Source organism: Bemisia tabaci, chromosome 4 (assembly GCF_918797505.1).
Source record: "Bemisia tabaci chromosome 4, PGI_BMITA_v3".
In the NCBI taxonomy this organism is placed as follows: Eukaryota; Metazoa; Arthropoda; class Insecta; order Hemiptera; family Aleyrodidae; genus Bemisia; species Bemisia tabaci.
The window spans coordinates 40,483,604-40,499,930 of record NC_092796.1 but is presented as its reverse complement, the minus strand read 5'-3'; the positions used below and the strand labels follow the sequence as shown (position 1 = coordinate 40,499,930).

Sequence of the window (16,327 nt, the reverse complement as noted above, 5' to 3'; positions counted from 1 at the left end):
TGGAGATAAATATCGTAAAATAACAGAATTATACCCTACAAGCGGATGCAATAATTTCGATTTTCAAATATCAAAGATAAAGAGCTCTCTCTGAGACCAGTCACACACTTCATTTTAAGCCTTAATGGTGTTTCGTTTTCATCTTTTCTTAGTTTGCAAACATGTATCTAATTTTTCAAGATTGTCTAATTTTTGTCTTTTTCTGAAATTCTATGCTCTTGGGGAGAGAAAGTAATTCTCCATGAATTCGCTTAAAAATTTACTTGGAATGAATGAAGGAAGGACAATACTTAAATTTCCGGAGATTAAACAGATCAAAATATTGACACATTCATTTCTTCTCCTGAATTCAGGTTTTAAATACCTATTACAAGTTTATTCATTTTAATATTTTCCCTAAAATTCAAGATAACATGCTATTCTCAATTCTTCATTTCCGGATAAGAAAATAAAATGAAATACAATTACCTTTAAGAATCTTTCATTTTATCTCAAATAAAAAGTTTTCATCAGCATTTAACCCACAAAGAAATGCAATACCCACTTGAAGGTACACGAGTGGCATTTTTGTTGATGGTTCATCAAAGACTTAAATATTTGTGAGGAAAATTCAACTTCCAAGTTTTCACAGAAAACTACGTTACAGGAAATGACGAGAGCCGGTCAAAAATACCCTCTTTCTCATTGCCATCTAAGAAGGAAAACGGTCTATAAGATTGTTCTTTAATAAAATTTTGTTGCTTATTTTTACGGCATAAATACTTGTCCATCACACTTCACGCGGATCCAAAAGCTTGGAGAGTTGAGATTTTGCCTAAGAAGCGAAGAAAAAAGACACATAGGGGTACAGTCCAAGGAGGCTTTATTTATGTTTTGACAAGCAATAAACATATATACAAACGATTAATACTACTTGGGTTAAGAAAATCCGAAACTAAAAACCTTGGGGAGGAATGGCGGGTTGAAGTCTTGTACATGCATAAAAGCCCATGTGTAGGGTAAGTTATGCACTGTCAACAGGATGACATGCTTTTAACTGATCAAGTTGGGGCTTTAGATATCATAGATGTGGATTAAAATGTTCTGTTTGGACGAAGCAGTTCATTTCAGGATTTCAAGTTTACGAGGGGAAGGGAAACTGTAGCAAAAATCAAGGAGAATTTACAAAATTAAAGGCATGATTTTAGACTTCGATAATTTTTCCCTGCAGATTTGTGTGCTGTTGAGCTATACTCAAGCACCTACATAAGTTGATACTCTCAATTTTTTTCTTTTAAAAAAAATGAAATGGAATTGGCATAAATAATTCTCACCACTCGTTCAACAAAAAGGGAAAAAAACCAACCAAAGAACTCTTTTCAATTTTTTATGTCTTTGCTGGTTAGGTCAAGCTCAGCATTTGATGCATATAAATTTTTGCAGAACAACAATGAGTGGAGAGTGATAAGAGAATATTGCAGGATATTTACAGGTACTTTTCTTTACGTTGTTAAAAAAAATAATTATTACATACTAGTATAACGAATTGTTAAAAATATCACAGAAAATATGAGAATGGTTTAATAATTATCTGTTATTTACCGGCATGAAGAAAGAAATGATCAAATCTAGACTTGCATTAATTGATGTGTATTCACTAGTTGTGTTTCTGGCACACTTCATCATCCTTCATTCTTTTCTGCGCCATACAATCTTTAATAGGCAGTCAATTAATAAGAAAACACAAAATGTGTTTTTCAAACTCTAAATTTGTATGATACACATTGACCTTGGTTAATAATTTATATGTTTAAAATGAAATCCACTGCTAAAATCTAACACTAATTCAAAAATAAGATTTTCATTAGCAGCTTCAATTTAGCTTGCAAACATATTTTTTTTAGCAGTACAGTAAGAAAAGAAGATCATCAGGGCAACTTGTATTTATCTCTTCTATGAGGGAAATTATCCTTAAATGCGCCTGATTATTTTTTGACACGAAAGATAATTACTAAACCAATCCTGTAATATGACAGCCTAGTAAATCGTGAAACTTCATATTTTCCCATTTAGCTACTGTGAAAAACTTGCTAAAAAAAGCAAGCTAATTAAGTGAGAGATAATGTATTCACTAAAAAATGACTAACTACTACACAAAGAAAAAAGGCAAAACTACTACATACACAAAAGCTTCATAAAATCTACGCCACGTATTTGATTGTATTCCAGAAAATATAATTGTAAAAATTCTCTACTTTATGCGATGAAAAAAAAAACACTTTTGAAGTTGAAGAACATTCAAATTTTGTTCTTTATCACAGGTATTACAATTACAGCATCGTGCCAGGTGTTTTGTACATTCTGTTAACACTAATTTTTAACTTGAAAGGGCTTTGAGAAATCACAAAATGTTCAAAAAGTAAAGCACAAAAGGTACAGGCAAGCAAAACTGGTAGATAGCGTCAAAAACCAAACGAAAAATTGCAAAAGCATAAAATAGCTGAGAGGAATTAAAATACAGCCTCCTTCATAGCGATTCTTTCCTCATAATATTTTCCTTTCTTAATCCTGTTTCATAATAACATTTTTGGATATGGACCGAAATTAAAAGGACGTGATCCAAAAATTAGATTCTTATTTCATTCAATTTTTCACCCGATGATAGAAATACCCATCATCACATTAGTGGCAACTAGACTCTGTAAAACTGAAATTGAAGCCAAAAAAAGTATGCGTAATGCAGGTGAAAAAAATTCAGGAGGAATGTCGACTAGAAGTTTAAGTTACATTGATTTTTTGCACAAAGGTGAACTACAGGAAACTAAGAAGAAAATACAGTAAATAAATAGTGCAAGCAAATGGCCAAATTATGCATCATAGACGGTGCTGGTTACCTGATCTTGGGCAGAGGATGAAGTGTCTTTTTTCTGCTGCCGTAATCGCTTGTTTACATGCATCAGGTACTGTATTGTTTTCATTGCCTTTGTATTCTCTACCAACACTTTGGTCAGCTGTTCCCGCAAAGATGCGTTCTCCGAGGGTGAGTCATCAGCAGATTTGCATGGCGATGTGGCAACACTAGTTTTATGCTCGGAGAAGCTAGGCTGACACGCAACACTGCTTTTCTTTTTCTAATAAAGAAATATAGAGAAAAATGAAATTCTAACTAAGAGTGTCAATGCTGAATCTTAATTAGAGGCCACAAAGCTAACAAGATCCATCAACAAGCGCAGTTTTAAGGAAACAAAGAAATTTGCACAGAGTTCATCTGCAATTGAAAACCGTTTTCCAAAAATTTCAAATGATTTCTAATTAAAGACTGTTTACCTAAATGTACTAAATATGTGATGGGCTATAATATTAACCTGACTCAGTGGAAGTTGGTAATATTAAAAAAAAAAAAAAAACTAGATGATTTTCCAATTTCTACCACAAACATTTAAATCCAACAGTATGAGACCTCTTGCTATTTATTTAACGTTTTCATACTCATTTCACGGTCTTTCTTCTCCATTAACAAGGATGAATAATTGACTATATGGCCGTTATTGTTCTTGAAACTCATGCCGCGGCAACTTTGAGTCAAGAAAAAAAAATTTGGTACAAAAAATGAGTAGGATATGTTCTTTGCTAAACAAGAATGAAATCATCTGCAAAGACAACATTAGAGCACAGGTAAAAGCTATTAAATATAAGAGCTGAGTCGGGAGTAGGAGACTATTTTTAATTAAATTCTAAAATAAACAACAGACCTCTTTGACATTTAAGAACACTGCAACTAGTGAAATATTTTATTAGACTACATGTAACTTGAAATAATTAAGTGGATTTTTCGCTTACCTTTAAATCCAGCTGGCTTTGACTACTAGAGGATGGTGGAGATGAAATTTGACCATTTACAGTCACTAACTTGCGTTTTAAATCTAAGAGATCCTGAAACAAAGACATTTGCAGTTTATTTTCAGTCAATATCTTAAGTAATTATAGCAGGATTAAAATAAAAAATAATTTTAATTATTGACAGTCATTACAGCTGCTTGAAAGATCTTTGAAAAAACTCTGACTTTCTGCTGACATCGTAGCAACACAGTCAGTTTATTTGAAGTCTACCGCAATTCCAATATCAGTTGGTCGTTACATGTTTTAATACATACAGCTTAAGACTAAAGTTTGATTTTAGGAGAGCTAAAACTTCACACTTGTACATAGGTTTGTTCCTGTATACAGACAGTTCATCCAACTGAAAACGTCTGCCGCTAAAAATTTGAAATAATCGAGCTCATCTTTTGAGGAATATCTCACTTAGAGGTTCGCTTGAATAAAATAATGTATGAATTCAAAGAAGAAAAATATCTCCCATCACATGACGGTTAGAAGTTTAGATTTACTGGCTAGGTTAAGATGCCAATGAGTTTCAACAAGACTATGACTCACCTTCCTCAGAGTCTGGTTCTGTGTTTCTAATTGAGCTTTCTGGACACTGAGTATTTGGAGTGACTCTGTTTTGGTTTGATAAGACCGCTGCAATACATCCATGGCTTTAGCTGTCTCTACTAGTAACTCATCCTTCTCTGACAACTCTTTCCGCAGTGTTTCTAACTCAACCTGGAACAAACAATAATTCAGTCAATTAGGCGTGAAATAGAAATTTCCTACAACTTTGACCCAAGATGGACTAGTAAATATTCTGTATTTTTCCCCCTGAAAATTAGAGGGGGAGGAGGAGCTATTATTGAGTCTGATATAATTCATGAGGAGCATATAGATTTCTTGAAGAACCCAACAAGAAGGCCAGGTCAAGATTCAGAAAAAGGTTTGGCGTACTTTCGGATCCATGGTGAATGCACGATAGACAAATAAATATGAACAATTCAAAAGTATTCAAGTACAATTTTTCAACTCGAAGGACTATCGACGTTTTTGGTCCAAAAATGTTCATCAAACTCTTCTCTACACTCCAGGTTTGTCAACTCAATTTGAAAGTTTTTGTTGACTAAAATCCCTTTTCCCGGTGATGGTCGAATATTTTCTCAAAAAAAGAAAAAAGAAAAGACACGTAAAGAATAGTTTTCCTCTACTCCTCGGTGGTAGGAGAAAGGAGAGTAAAAGCTAGAATTTGGGATAGAAAACAAGGGGCAATTATAACGTGCTAAGGAAAAAAATCATATGAGCATACGAATGTTACCGAAATTTCCTTTCAGAAAATATTACTTTTGAAGAGAGTTATGAATTTTCCTTGACATTTTCGAACACCTCATTGTCAGACAAAATTACGAACGATTCTTTGAAAAATCGGAAGAGAAATGTTCAGGAATTTCCCCAAGGTGTCTACTAAAATAGGCTGACCAAAAATCAGTACTTTTACAGTGCTTTTTCAGTACAATCCCAAGAAATTCCGTACTTCTTAACAGAAAAATTCAGTACTTTTTCAGTGCCTCCAATTGACGAAATTTGAAAAATTTGAATTTCCCGCTCAAATTGCGACAAAAATGACGACAAAAAATGAAAAAATTCCGGATCTCCTTGCGGAATTCGGCATTTTTTCAGTACTTCCGGACCACCCTTAAAAAATCAGTACTATTTCCGTACTTTCCGGAAATTCCGGACTTGTAGACACCCTGGTTATAGTTATAGATCAAATGGAAAGTAGATTACACTACACAAAAGACATCGTTTGTATCTCGCTCAAATTATGACAAAAATGCCAAGAATTGAAAAAAATTCCGGACCTTCTTGCGGAATTTCCGCACTTTTTCAATACTTCCGGACCGCTCTTAAAAAATCAATGCTATCTCCAGACTTGTAGACACCCTGCCCCCCAAAAATTCGTGAGTTGTCAAAGGAAATTTGATAACGTCTGAAGGCTCATACATCATTCTTCCTTAGTACGGGAGAGTTGGTGCATGGTGGCTTACGCTGAGGTCGAGGATCTTCTGCGTGGCTTCCTCGATGCTTTTGATGCTCTTCATCTGCTCTTTGCGCTCCTCGGCGAAGTAGATGCGGAGCTTGAGGTTGAAGTTTTCCTTTTTGAGAGCGTTGAGCTGCTCCTCGTACTCCTTGAGGCTGAATCCTCCGCTGCCCCCAACGCCGGGCGTCGACACTGCAACACAACAAGAAGCAACATTACAACCTCTGCTTACAGACATGCACACTGGATCATCAAAAAAATAAGACAACCGCTGAACCGCGATACGGTAAAAACTCGACAATCCGCAGTTGAAATTGTGATCCATGCCTCAGTGGGACTCAACCGTACTGCCGTGCTCAGGAAGAACGCCGTATGAACATTCGAGAGTTGCCAAATGTCCTTCTAGATGCTTATTTTTGAGGAAAGTTATGGGTGTTTTTCCTTGAAATAGTCAGGAACTTTAGGTGAAATTGCGAAAAAAATTATTTGAAAAATCGGGAGGAAAATATTCATAAGTTTATCAGGAAATACGGTTTTTATTGAAGGAAATTTGGCAACGCCTGAAGGCTCATACGGCGTTTTACCTTAGCACGGCAGCGTAGTGTTTAGAATTCTTGATCATGCTCATGAGCTCATTCCTTGATGAGAAACCGGAGTTTTCTTCCGCTTCCCTGGGATTTTCTTGGAAAAATCTATCAATTTTTTCTCATTTTTTGGCCGATTCTTTGGCGCCCAGACAATTTTTAAAGTCAAAAGTGGTACTGATGTTTGTACTATCTGGGCAATGGAGGGTTCTCCATTATTATGATGATTTAAATATCAAATAGGTCATTCAAGAGGTCAAAAATGGCGGCTTAGGTGCAATACCATAAACCTAAATAACAACAGGTATTTAAATTTTCTACATTTGAGGACGAAATTGTCTCTAAGCGGTAGAAGAAGAGATTCCCGTTTTTTTAGAAATGGATTTTTCCCGAATTTTGTCGTCCTTGATGGATAACGGGTTTTCCCGGTTCAAAGAACCTCAAAAAACGGAGACAAAACCCTCATCTTTGGGACCCAAAGTTCAGACCTTATAGGTCTCTGAAGTTTTCGGACGCACGATCCGAAAACTTCAGATATCCATGTGACCTGAACTTCGGGCCCTTTGGACGAAGTTTTTCCCTTCGTGCATCATGTTTCAAATGCGCCAGTTTCTTAGTGCGAAAATTGAAATAAAATAGTAGGGGCCATTTGAAAACAGCAACGACCGCTACTTGCAATTTGAAAATCAAAGTGACTTTCCACTGCTATGGTGATCGCGGCTACACATCTGTCATAAGGGTGTTTGTATCAGCATCCTCTTTAAAAATCAAAAAGAAAAAGGACATAATCGAATATTTGAAGACGTTGCGATGGAGATACGCATTTTTCAACATTCGCTCGTCACCTACCAGCCAAAGTATTACGAGCGCCATGCAAAATATCAACATTTTCGCCACCATTTTATATTTTTACACAGAATTTGTTGGTTGGATCTGTTTGAAAATGTAACTAAATTGTATCAGCAGTACAAGGAAAATTCAGTGAAATTTTACGACAGCTTTATCGAACAATTTCTGGGTAAAAATTAAAGTGGCGGCGAAAGTTTTGAAATTTCGCATGGCGCTTGTGATACTTCGGCCGGAAGGTGACGCGCTATCGATGAGTGGAGGCCACATGAAGTGAAGTTTTCCCTCTCAGTTGAAAATCGAAAAAGAAATCAGTGATGCAGCAGAATATGTTCAGTAATTAGACAATTGCTTACTTCTGGTATTGATTCACTTCAAATAATGATCCCGATACGATTCAAATCTGTCGAAAAGGCGTGGAACTGCGACGGAGGAGGACTCGAGTTGGGTTAGGTTGGGTCACGCAACTAAATCAACTTCACGGCAATGCTGGAGGTATCGCACGGATATGAAGGCGCGTCACTGTTCGATCGCGGAGATTTCTTCGAAGGCTGTAATTGACGGAGGATTTGTGTCTACGAACACAAAGAATTTGTGTCTGGTTAGAGTCGATCAATGAGCAACTTCGATTTTGACGTTGCAAATTTCCAGTCTTGATCTTTTTTCTTAAATAAAAATACGGCAGTTAGGTACCGAGGGGAAGGGGGCAGTTACGGTTGAAGCAAGTTTTGTTCTACCGTCGTCACAGCGAGAGCTGCATTGCTCTGAAATTGAAAAAATCCCTTCTTATTATTCAGTTCTCGGTTATCATTCTATAGTCATTAAAAAAAAAAAAAAAAAAAAAAATTCTGACCTTTTGAGTAAAAAAACATTCAACCCTTAATTCACACTGGGAAAAAAAACATATTGGATCTAGAGTCCAGACTCTTAAAAACATTGACAAGAAAAAATACTCTTGATTCAATCGGATTTTTGCTGAAATCAAGAACCAAGCCTCTTAATTTGAGCGGATTTACTTTTGATTTTAGCAAAAATCTTATTGAATCAAGAGTATTTTTTCTTGCCAATGTTTTCAAGAGTCTGGACTCTAGATCCAATGTGGGTTTTTTTTTTTTTTTTTTTTTTTTCCAGTGTAATGGGCCACCCGACAGAGTAAGGAATTGAGCACGTACGATACATGTTACCTCATCAGAGTTGGTCGTAGAACACGGTGGAAAAATCTGAAATTTCCAAATTCAATGCATGCGTGAAGAAAACGTTTTCTCTTTGCGCTTATTCACAGTTTCCGCTTGCCAAGAAACCTAAGTCTACTCGAGCCAAATGAGACGCGAAATGCACTTCAGTCCACGTAGCGATGAAATAATTCTTCCAGCGTGCTACAATTTCTAAAAAGTTAATCGTATATGAAAGGAATAAGAGGATATTTGTAGAACCTCATTTAATAGTTATCTACCGAGGGTGAAATAATTTTCCATGGCTGAATTGAGGTAAGCACGGTAAATCTGTTTGGTGGCAAGCGGGAAGTTTGAATTTACTAATTTTAAGTGTAAATTATAAACATCAAGAATTCCTCTCTCATCACATGATGTCAGAATTTTTGAACGTGTCTAGCAGGTTCTGCGTTAAATTTTGATGTGGGGCGGGTTAAAATTACTAAAAAGTTGATCGTACATGAAAGTAGTAAGAGGGTATTTGTGGAGCCAAAAATAGTCCTAATCTACCGAGGGTGAAATAGTTTTCCATAGCTGAATTGAGGTATGATAAATCTGGTTTTGTGCGAGCGGGAAGTTTAAATTCACTAATTTTAAGTATAAAGTATGAGGATTAATTCCTCTCTCATCACATACATGATGTCGGGACTTTTGAACGTATAACTAGGTTCTGCGTTAATTTTTGATGGTTACCTTGTGGTACACTAACTTTTGACTTAACTAGAGAGCCCACGCCAAAATAAGTTGACGCACTTTTAGACTGACACAGAAGATCGTCTGAAGTCACTTTTACACGTAGAGAAAATGCAAGAGGCAAGAAGACGGATCCAGCCGAAGATATACCTTGTGGTAATTCCGGCGTGTCTCGGGAAGTTAACTCTTGACTACTTTACTATTAACTAATTAACAATTTGTATTTAGGAATAACTAAGTATGTATAATCCTTTATTATACTACACTAAATACTGGACTATACTTTTATACATTACTTACTATTTTTTTTATATATTAACACTAAGTACTCTAGTTTATCATTCATCTTTGTAAAATCTCTTGTTATCTATTGAATAAATAATTTCTCTTGACAAAAAAAAAAAAAAAAAAAAGACGGATCATTGATTGTAGCCTAAAAAAGCATCAACTTACTTGACGTGGACCTACTTGTCTGCAGGTCCTCCTTCTTCCCTGAGCGCTGTCCGATAGCGTCGTTCCTCTCGTTCCTTTAACAAAACTCTGTTTTGACGTGAAGGGCGCGGTTCAATTTTCACGCGAGCTCTGAAAAGCATCGCGCGTTACATGGACAGTGAGGCTCATGCCAAAAAGAGTTAGGACATCGGAAGAGCGACGGTATTAGACACAACAATTCATACCTCGCGCTAAACAAGTGCAGTTTCCGTCGCGGTTCGAACCGGCAACGAACGGGCACCTATTTTAGCGCGGTGGATGTTTTGATGCATACCTCGAATTTTTGAAGGCAAAACGACTGCTTCATAACCCGAGTGATGAATGACTGCCTGAAAGAGCCCGCTGCTTCCGCTATCAACGAAATCTTTGATGCACGCGCCAGGGTCTGGCGACAGCTCAACTGGAAACTGGAAAGACGCGCACTGGCATTGCCACGGTACAGGGATCAAAGTTTCCCGGGAACGTACCTCTTCAAAGTGTGAGTGATTACCGTGCAAACGAGAATGTGTACGTTTTCTGTTATAGTTTCGCGGGAAAGAAAAAATTAGACGGACGTGGGACAGTTCCCACTTGGGATTGCTACCGCGCTGTGGCTTGTCAAATGAAATGTCAAATTTCCCTGACATTTCTCTTATTGACCCTGACTTTAACAGGATGTCTAGTATTTTTTAATTTTGAAATATCCTGATATTTTCCTGATATTTTATATAAAATTCCCGATTTTTTCATTTGGAAAATGTCTGATATTTTCCTGATTTTTTTCGACTCCTGGCATGGTAGGCAAAAAGCAGTAAGGATTTCTCCGCTGAGGAAATACGCAGAAGAAAAATTCCTGATTAAACGTCCGATTTTTCTGATTTTCCTGATGTTTTCCTGATCGGCCAAAATTCCTGATATTTTCCGATTTTTCCTGATGCTAGACACCCTGTTTACCGACAAAATTCGTGTTACTTCCCCTGTTTAAAAACGCAGAAGAAACCCTGATTACAAAGGTATACCAACATTTTTCGACTTAGCCAGATGCTAAAATTCCTCGAATCTTTGATTCATTTTCTTTGATAGGGAACGCCGACCGGACGGACTACATTTTCCCCAGTATGGTTTTTTTGACTCCAGACACTTTAAAATGCCTAGCAATAATGAAATTTCAGCCATTGTTTTTGCATGATTTTTTACGGTGACAATACTTCCTCTACCCGCGTTACTCTTCGAGATAATATACTTAATAGGAGCGGAAATTTTGAAACACCGCAATGAAGATACGTGGTTTCGCACTTAGACCATCGATATTCGCCTTCCGGGTGCATTTTTCCAATCATGGTTTTGTCGACTCCAGACACCTTAATATGCCTAGAAATAATGCTATGTCAACCTTCGTTTCTGTATGATATATTTACGGTAACAATACTTCCTCTACCCGCGTTGCTTTTCGAGGAAATATAATAGAAGCGAAAATTATGAGACCCTGTGCAGGGTGTCTACTAAAATACGCTGACCAAAAATCAGTAATTTTACAGTACTTTTTCAGCACAATCCCCAGAAATTCCGCACCTTCTTAACAGAAAAATTCAGTACTTTTTCAGAACCTCTATTTGACGAAATTCGAAAAATTTCAAAAATTTGAATTGCTCGCTCAAATTATGACAAAAATAACAAGAAATGAAAAAAAATTCCGGACCTTCTTGCGGAATCTCCGCACTTCTTCAATACTTCCGGACCGTTCTTGAAAAATCAGTGCTATTTCCGGACTTGGAGACACCCTGGTAATGAGGCTACATAAATTCGTACTTAGGCCATCGATATTCACCTTCCGGGTGCAAACCGGCAACGGCGCATAATTAAAGAACAAGGCGCACGAGACTTCTGGAGAGGAGCGTTCTGGGGCAAGGAGAGGAAGGAGGAAGAAAGAAAGAAAAAAGAAAGAAAGAAAGAAAGAAGGATGAAGGGAGTGGGGGCGGGGGGCGGGATCGGGGCGAAAATAGACGCGAGACACGTGGAATGACATCTCGAGGGGACTCGGAAAGGTGACTCCGGAAATGGATTCTCCACGTCCCGACATCCAGACCAGGAATACGGGAACACGGGAGCTGACAAAAAACCGCGCAAGTCCAACGGAAATCGAGAGCAGATATGTGGTTGTTGATAAGGACGGCAGAGTGGGGGGACACCGAGGAGCCTGGAGGAGGAGAGACTTGAGAGGTGCGTGCCAGAGCTCGAAAAACGCACTTTCAGGGTGGCCACGGAAATTTAGAATGGGTCTGTTGCAAACTACTCCTGAAGCGAAAAGAGGATGTAAAAATAAATGTAAAACCATTGCGATGTAACATTACATTATAGATAAAAAGAAAAGAGGAGTTGCTTCTCCTTGGAAAGTGACATCGGGAGAGTCTTAATTTCCCGAACTTCGCGGTTACAAACTGCGAAAATCAAGAAATTTGTGAATTTTCAGGCTTCCTGCTTCAAAAAGTGCAAACGGTAAAGATTTAAGTATAGTTAAGAGCAGAGGAAGCACTCCAGTTATAGAAACCATGCAAAACCTAAAATGTCGGCCCCCGGAGTCTTTTTTTTAAATTTTTGGAGCGGGAAGCTCAAAAATATACAAACTATTTACACACATTCTGAAGTTGAGAATGAATGACAGACTTTCCAGAAATGAATCAAAACTCTTTCTTTCCGCTCCAGCAAAAGCTTGCAACGAACGTTCCTCGACAATGGCAAGTTTTCTCTGAGATTGTGTGATCTCCTGGCTTTGGAAACAATGCGGAACATGGGAAATGAAAAATTGAGATTTTAAGATTTAGATTCCCCTACTCACTTTTGCTTTTGACAATTCGCAGAATGTGCGCAGAAATTTTGAAATTTAGAATTGAAATTCCTGGCTTGTCCAAATTTTCTCAGGCCAATGTTACGAAAATTTCCAGACTTTTAAGACAACACGTAAAGGGTAACGATTATCATGAGATTTCATGATACGACATTGAATGATTTTTCATCGGATTCTAAAAAAGCGATTTGCCGATTTATCAATTCACCTCGATGGACGCCCTGTCTACTGTAGACAATAACGTTCCTCGCTAAAAATGTTGGGTTGGCAAGAAAATTCGTCTCGAAAATTTGATCTCAAATTTCGACGCGATGCAAATACACGCTCCTCAACCAGACCTCCCAAAGCATCAGGGGCGTGCCGTGAATTGCGATATAGCGATTGTTCTGCCATTTAAACCTATGGTAAAGAATCGATTATTAAGGTGTTCGCTGCGAACACCCTGTTTATCGATCCTTTTCCATAGGTTTGAATGACACATCAATCGATAAATCGCAAAGCACGCCACGCCACTGCAAAGCATCAACTTGGTCGATAGCGGAAACAGCGGGCGATATATCATTCATCGCTCACTGGGATTGCGAAGCGGTCATTTCGCCTTCAAAAGCGCCAGGTATGCAGCAAAACATCCTCGGCGTTAAAATAGTTGCGTGTTCGAGAACATGAGCCGTCGGCACTTGCTTGGGCTTAGGAGTTTATAAATCATCCTAATTAATCCAGTGCGCGCGGTTTTCTCCGTATTATGATGTATCACTTCTGTCGAGCTACTTCTTAATTGCGTCGAATTTGCCAAAAAGGAAGCGCATTGCGCTGCTCCTGGGAATCCGCGACTTTTTCCCACTTGCGAGAAAGCCAAGAAAATTGAAACAGTTTCTATTTTTACACTGAGGAAATTGAAACTAATTAAAATAGAGAATGAGTATGTAAATTCCACTTGTTCGGGGTTGCAAGTTTACAGAAATCTTGTTCCCTGATTTTTTTTTTACTCCCTCACTGGAAAAAAAAAACACATTGGATCTAGAGTCCAAACTCTTGAAAACATTGACAAGAAAAAATACTCTTGATTCAATCGGATTTTTGCTTGAATCAAAACGAAATCCGCTTAAATTAAGAGGCTCGATTCTTGATTTAAGCTAGATTCTGATTGAATCAAGAGTACTTTTTCTTGTCGATGTTTTTAAAAGTATGAACTCTAGATCTAATGTATTAATTTTTCCAGTGCTGAATACTTACTCTGAAATGCTTACGATTACGACATTTTCCAGATTTATATATAAAATAATAAAAAAAAAATCCCTGATTACGCACGTGAAGATTTCCAGATTTTACCATTTCTTTTTGTTGTTTCCCCGGAAGAATCGTTGACAGTTCAGGAAAAATATAATCCATACGGCAATAATCAGCCAACAACTCGGTCGTCGGTCACCTCATTAAGACGCAGCGACACTCCGAATGAAAAAATACAACTATCACGGTCAAAATCCACTGACTTATTCGATTTTTTCTAATGGACCACTGGGCAAAGTATGGGTTAAAGCGCTTCGCTCATGTAGAAAGCGATTTGCGCAGCAACGGGACTTGTAAGAATTTACATTAACGGTCGTTTCTTAACAATGTTGATGTATACACAATAGACTACGAAGAAAATAAAATATACTTAATACTCAAAATTGTTTATCCAAGTTTAATTCTTTGGTCACTTGCGGAATGTGATTATCAAATTGACGAATCGCTAGAACTGTGGCTTCACATTCTAAGAGTTGTTAACCCTGCTCAAACTATTAATTAACCTTAATCATTTCATTGAAAATTCGATCAGATAGTGTCGTTTGCCGGACTCTTTCGTTGCGTTGAACTCGATTTCTTATGACTCCTTCAGACTTTGAGGGAGGAATAATAGACATTTCGACGGTGAAACTACCAGACTACGTATCTAAATTGTGGTGTTTAAAAATCTCCGGTCCTATTTTATTTCTTTGTAGAGAACTCAAAATCATTCCTCGAAGTTTTCATACAGTTTCAAGAAGTTTTCAAGAATCGTCGTTGAGTAGTTTTCCATTTAAAAATGAAGTATAACGGGGAGTCTGCAACGCCGCAAACCCAGATACGTGATCTACTAGTTTCACCGTCGATTTATACTTTCCGTAGGTAATGATTTGCAGAATTTTCGTCATTTAAATAATTTCTACGAAAATTTTTGAGAGAAAGAACTGGAGAGTTTAAGTTCATGGCGTATGCATTGTCCCATTTCTGGGCTTTTTCCGCACGGAGAAAAAACTCCTGGGCTGAAGTTCAGTTTATAAGGAACACCGAAGTTTTCGGTCGTGCAAACCGGAATTCGAACCAAATAACAGAAATCTTCGGTAAGAATACGAGCTTTACGACTAATAAAAACTTTGGATGCCCAATTGAAGTTCGGGGCCTATAGCCGAGAAACTCGGTTGCCTGGATTGGAAAATCCGGTGTTCAATATGAACCAGGGGCCAAAAGTCGGCTCTTTCACTCGGAGGTGCAACATCCATCGATGAGTCTAAACTGCACCACCGGCCAATCAGAAGCTCTAGTTGAGCCGGACTTGTTGTTAGATGCAGTCGAGACTAGTCAGGGTGTCTACCAAAACAGGCTGACCAAAAATCAGTACTTTTACAGTACATTTCCGAGAAATTTGGTACCTTCTCAACGAAAAAATTCAGTACTTTTTCAGTACCTTCATTTGACGAAATTCGAAAAATTTCAAAACTTTGAATTTCTCGCTCAAATTGTGACAAAAATGATAAAAAAAATCCGAGTCTTCTTGCGGAATTTCCGCACTTTTTCAAAAACTTCCGGACCTCCCTTAAAAAATCAGTACTATTTCCGGGCTTTCCGGAAATTCCGGACTTGTACACACCCTGCTAGTCCTATGTATACTTAAGTACGGTGGAAGGACCGACAAAATTCGGCCCCTGAGTTTCCTCTCCGTGCCATTTTCAAGGATTCCCCTGACACTTACTAATTAATAAACCAAATTGCCGCCAGAAAACGCGCAGCGTCGCGATGCAATTCGAACCCCTCCGACCCGGACTCCTTTGTCGGCCGACGCGCGCTGAACTTCTTTGTGCGAAGAGGACACCGCAACCTTGGAGCCGATACAAAAATATTTACAGAGTAAACTCGAGTTGAGCTCGAGCGGTATGAAACAACAAAACGCTTTATATTCGCTGCTCCCGTTCGGGGTACCGCGTCATAAATCACGGGTGGCGAAAATCGAATTTATTTCGGGGGCTTTTCCTTCTGCGAAGACCTCCGGCTTGGAGACTTCTCTGGAGCGGCGTGGGCGGAAGAAGACGCAACGGGAGGAGGACGACTCCGTCTGCGAGGCTATTTCGAGATGGTGGTTTCACGTCGCGTTTCGTCTTCCCGCATGACGTGACGTGACGGAGGGCAACGGCATCGACGTGCAAGACCGTGAAGCCGCCAGCGTTCATCCGACGCCCGTCATACGTCGCCTCTTCCTTGACAAAGAGTCGTAACTTCATTTTCGCACGAGCCCTTGAAAGCGAGGAATCATACGGACGACAAGGCTCATCTTGAAATACGGTTACGCGGTTACGTCAAAAGAGCGGCAATGTGTCTTACCCTCACTCATCACCCGACCGTCACAGTCGCCTCGCGCCCTCACCTTTGTTCGCGTGTCCATCACGACGCGTATGACTTGTTGGGCCACCGCCGCGAAAAGTTAGAGTCCCTTTATACCCAGAGTTACGACAGCTCACTTTTGGTTGGGCTGAAAGTGGCCTAAAAAAAAATC

General features: G+C 38.5%; 1 protein-coding gene across 1 annotated transcript in view; it reads right to left on the bottom strand.

Annotated features, from left to right (window-relative positions):
* Window positions 1-16,327, bottom strand: part of cnn (phosphodiesterase 4D interacting protein centrosomin) — a 41,266-nt gene that overhangs the window by 17,641 nt on the left and 7,298 nt on the right. The window contains exons 2-5 of the mRNA XM_072299856.1: window positions 5,895-6,079; window positions 4,414-4,584; window positions 3,820-3,912; window positions 2,874-3,110 (exon numbers count right to left, since the gene is read on the bottom strand). Coding sequence (XP_072155957.1) covers window positions 2,874-3,110; window positions 3,820-3,912; window positions 4,414-4,584; window positions 5,895-5,948 — 555 coding nt within the window. The 5' untranslated portion in view covers window positions 5,949-6,079. The remainder of the gene's footprint in view (window positions 1-2,873; window positions 3,111-3,819; window positions 3,913-4,413; window positions 4,585-5,894; window positions 6,080-16,327) is intronic.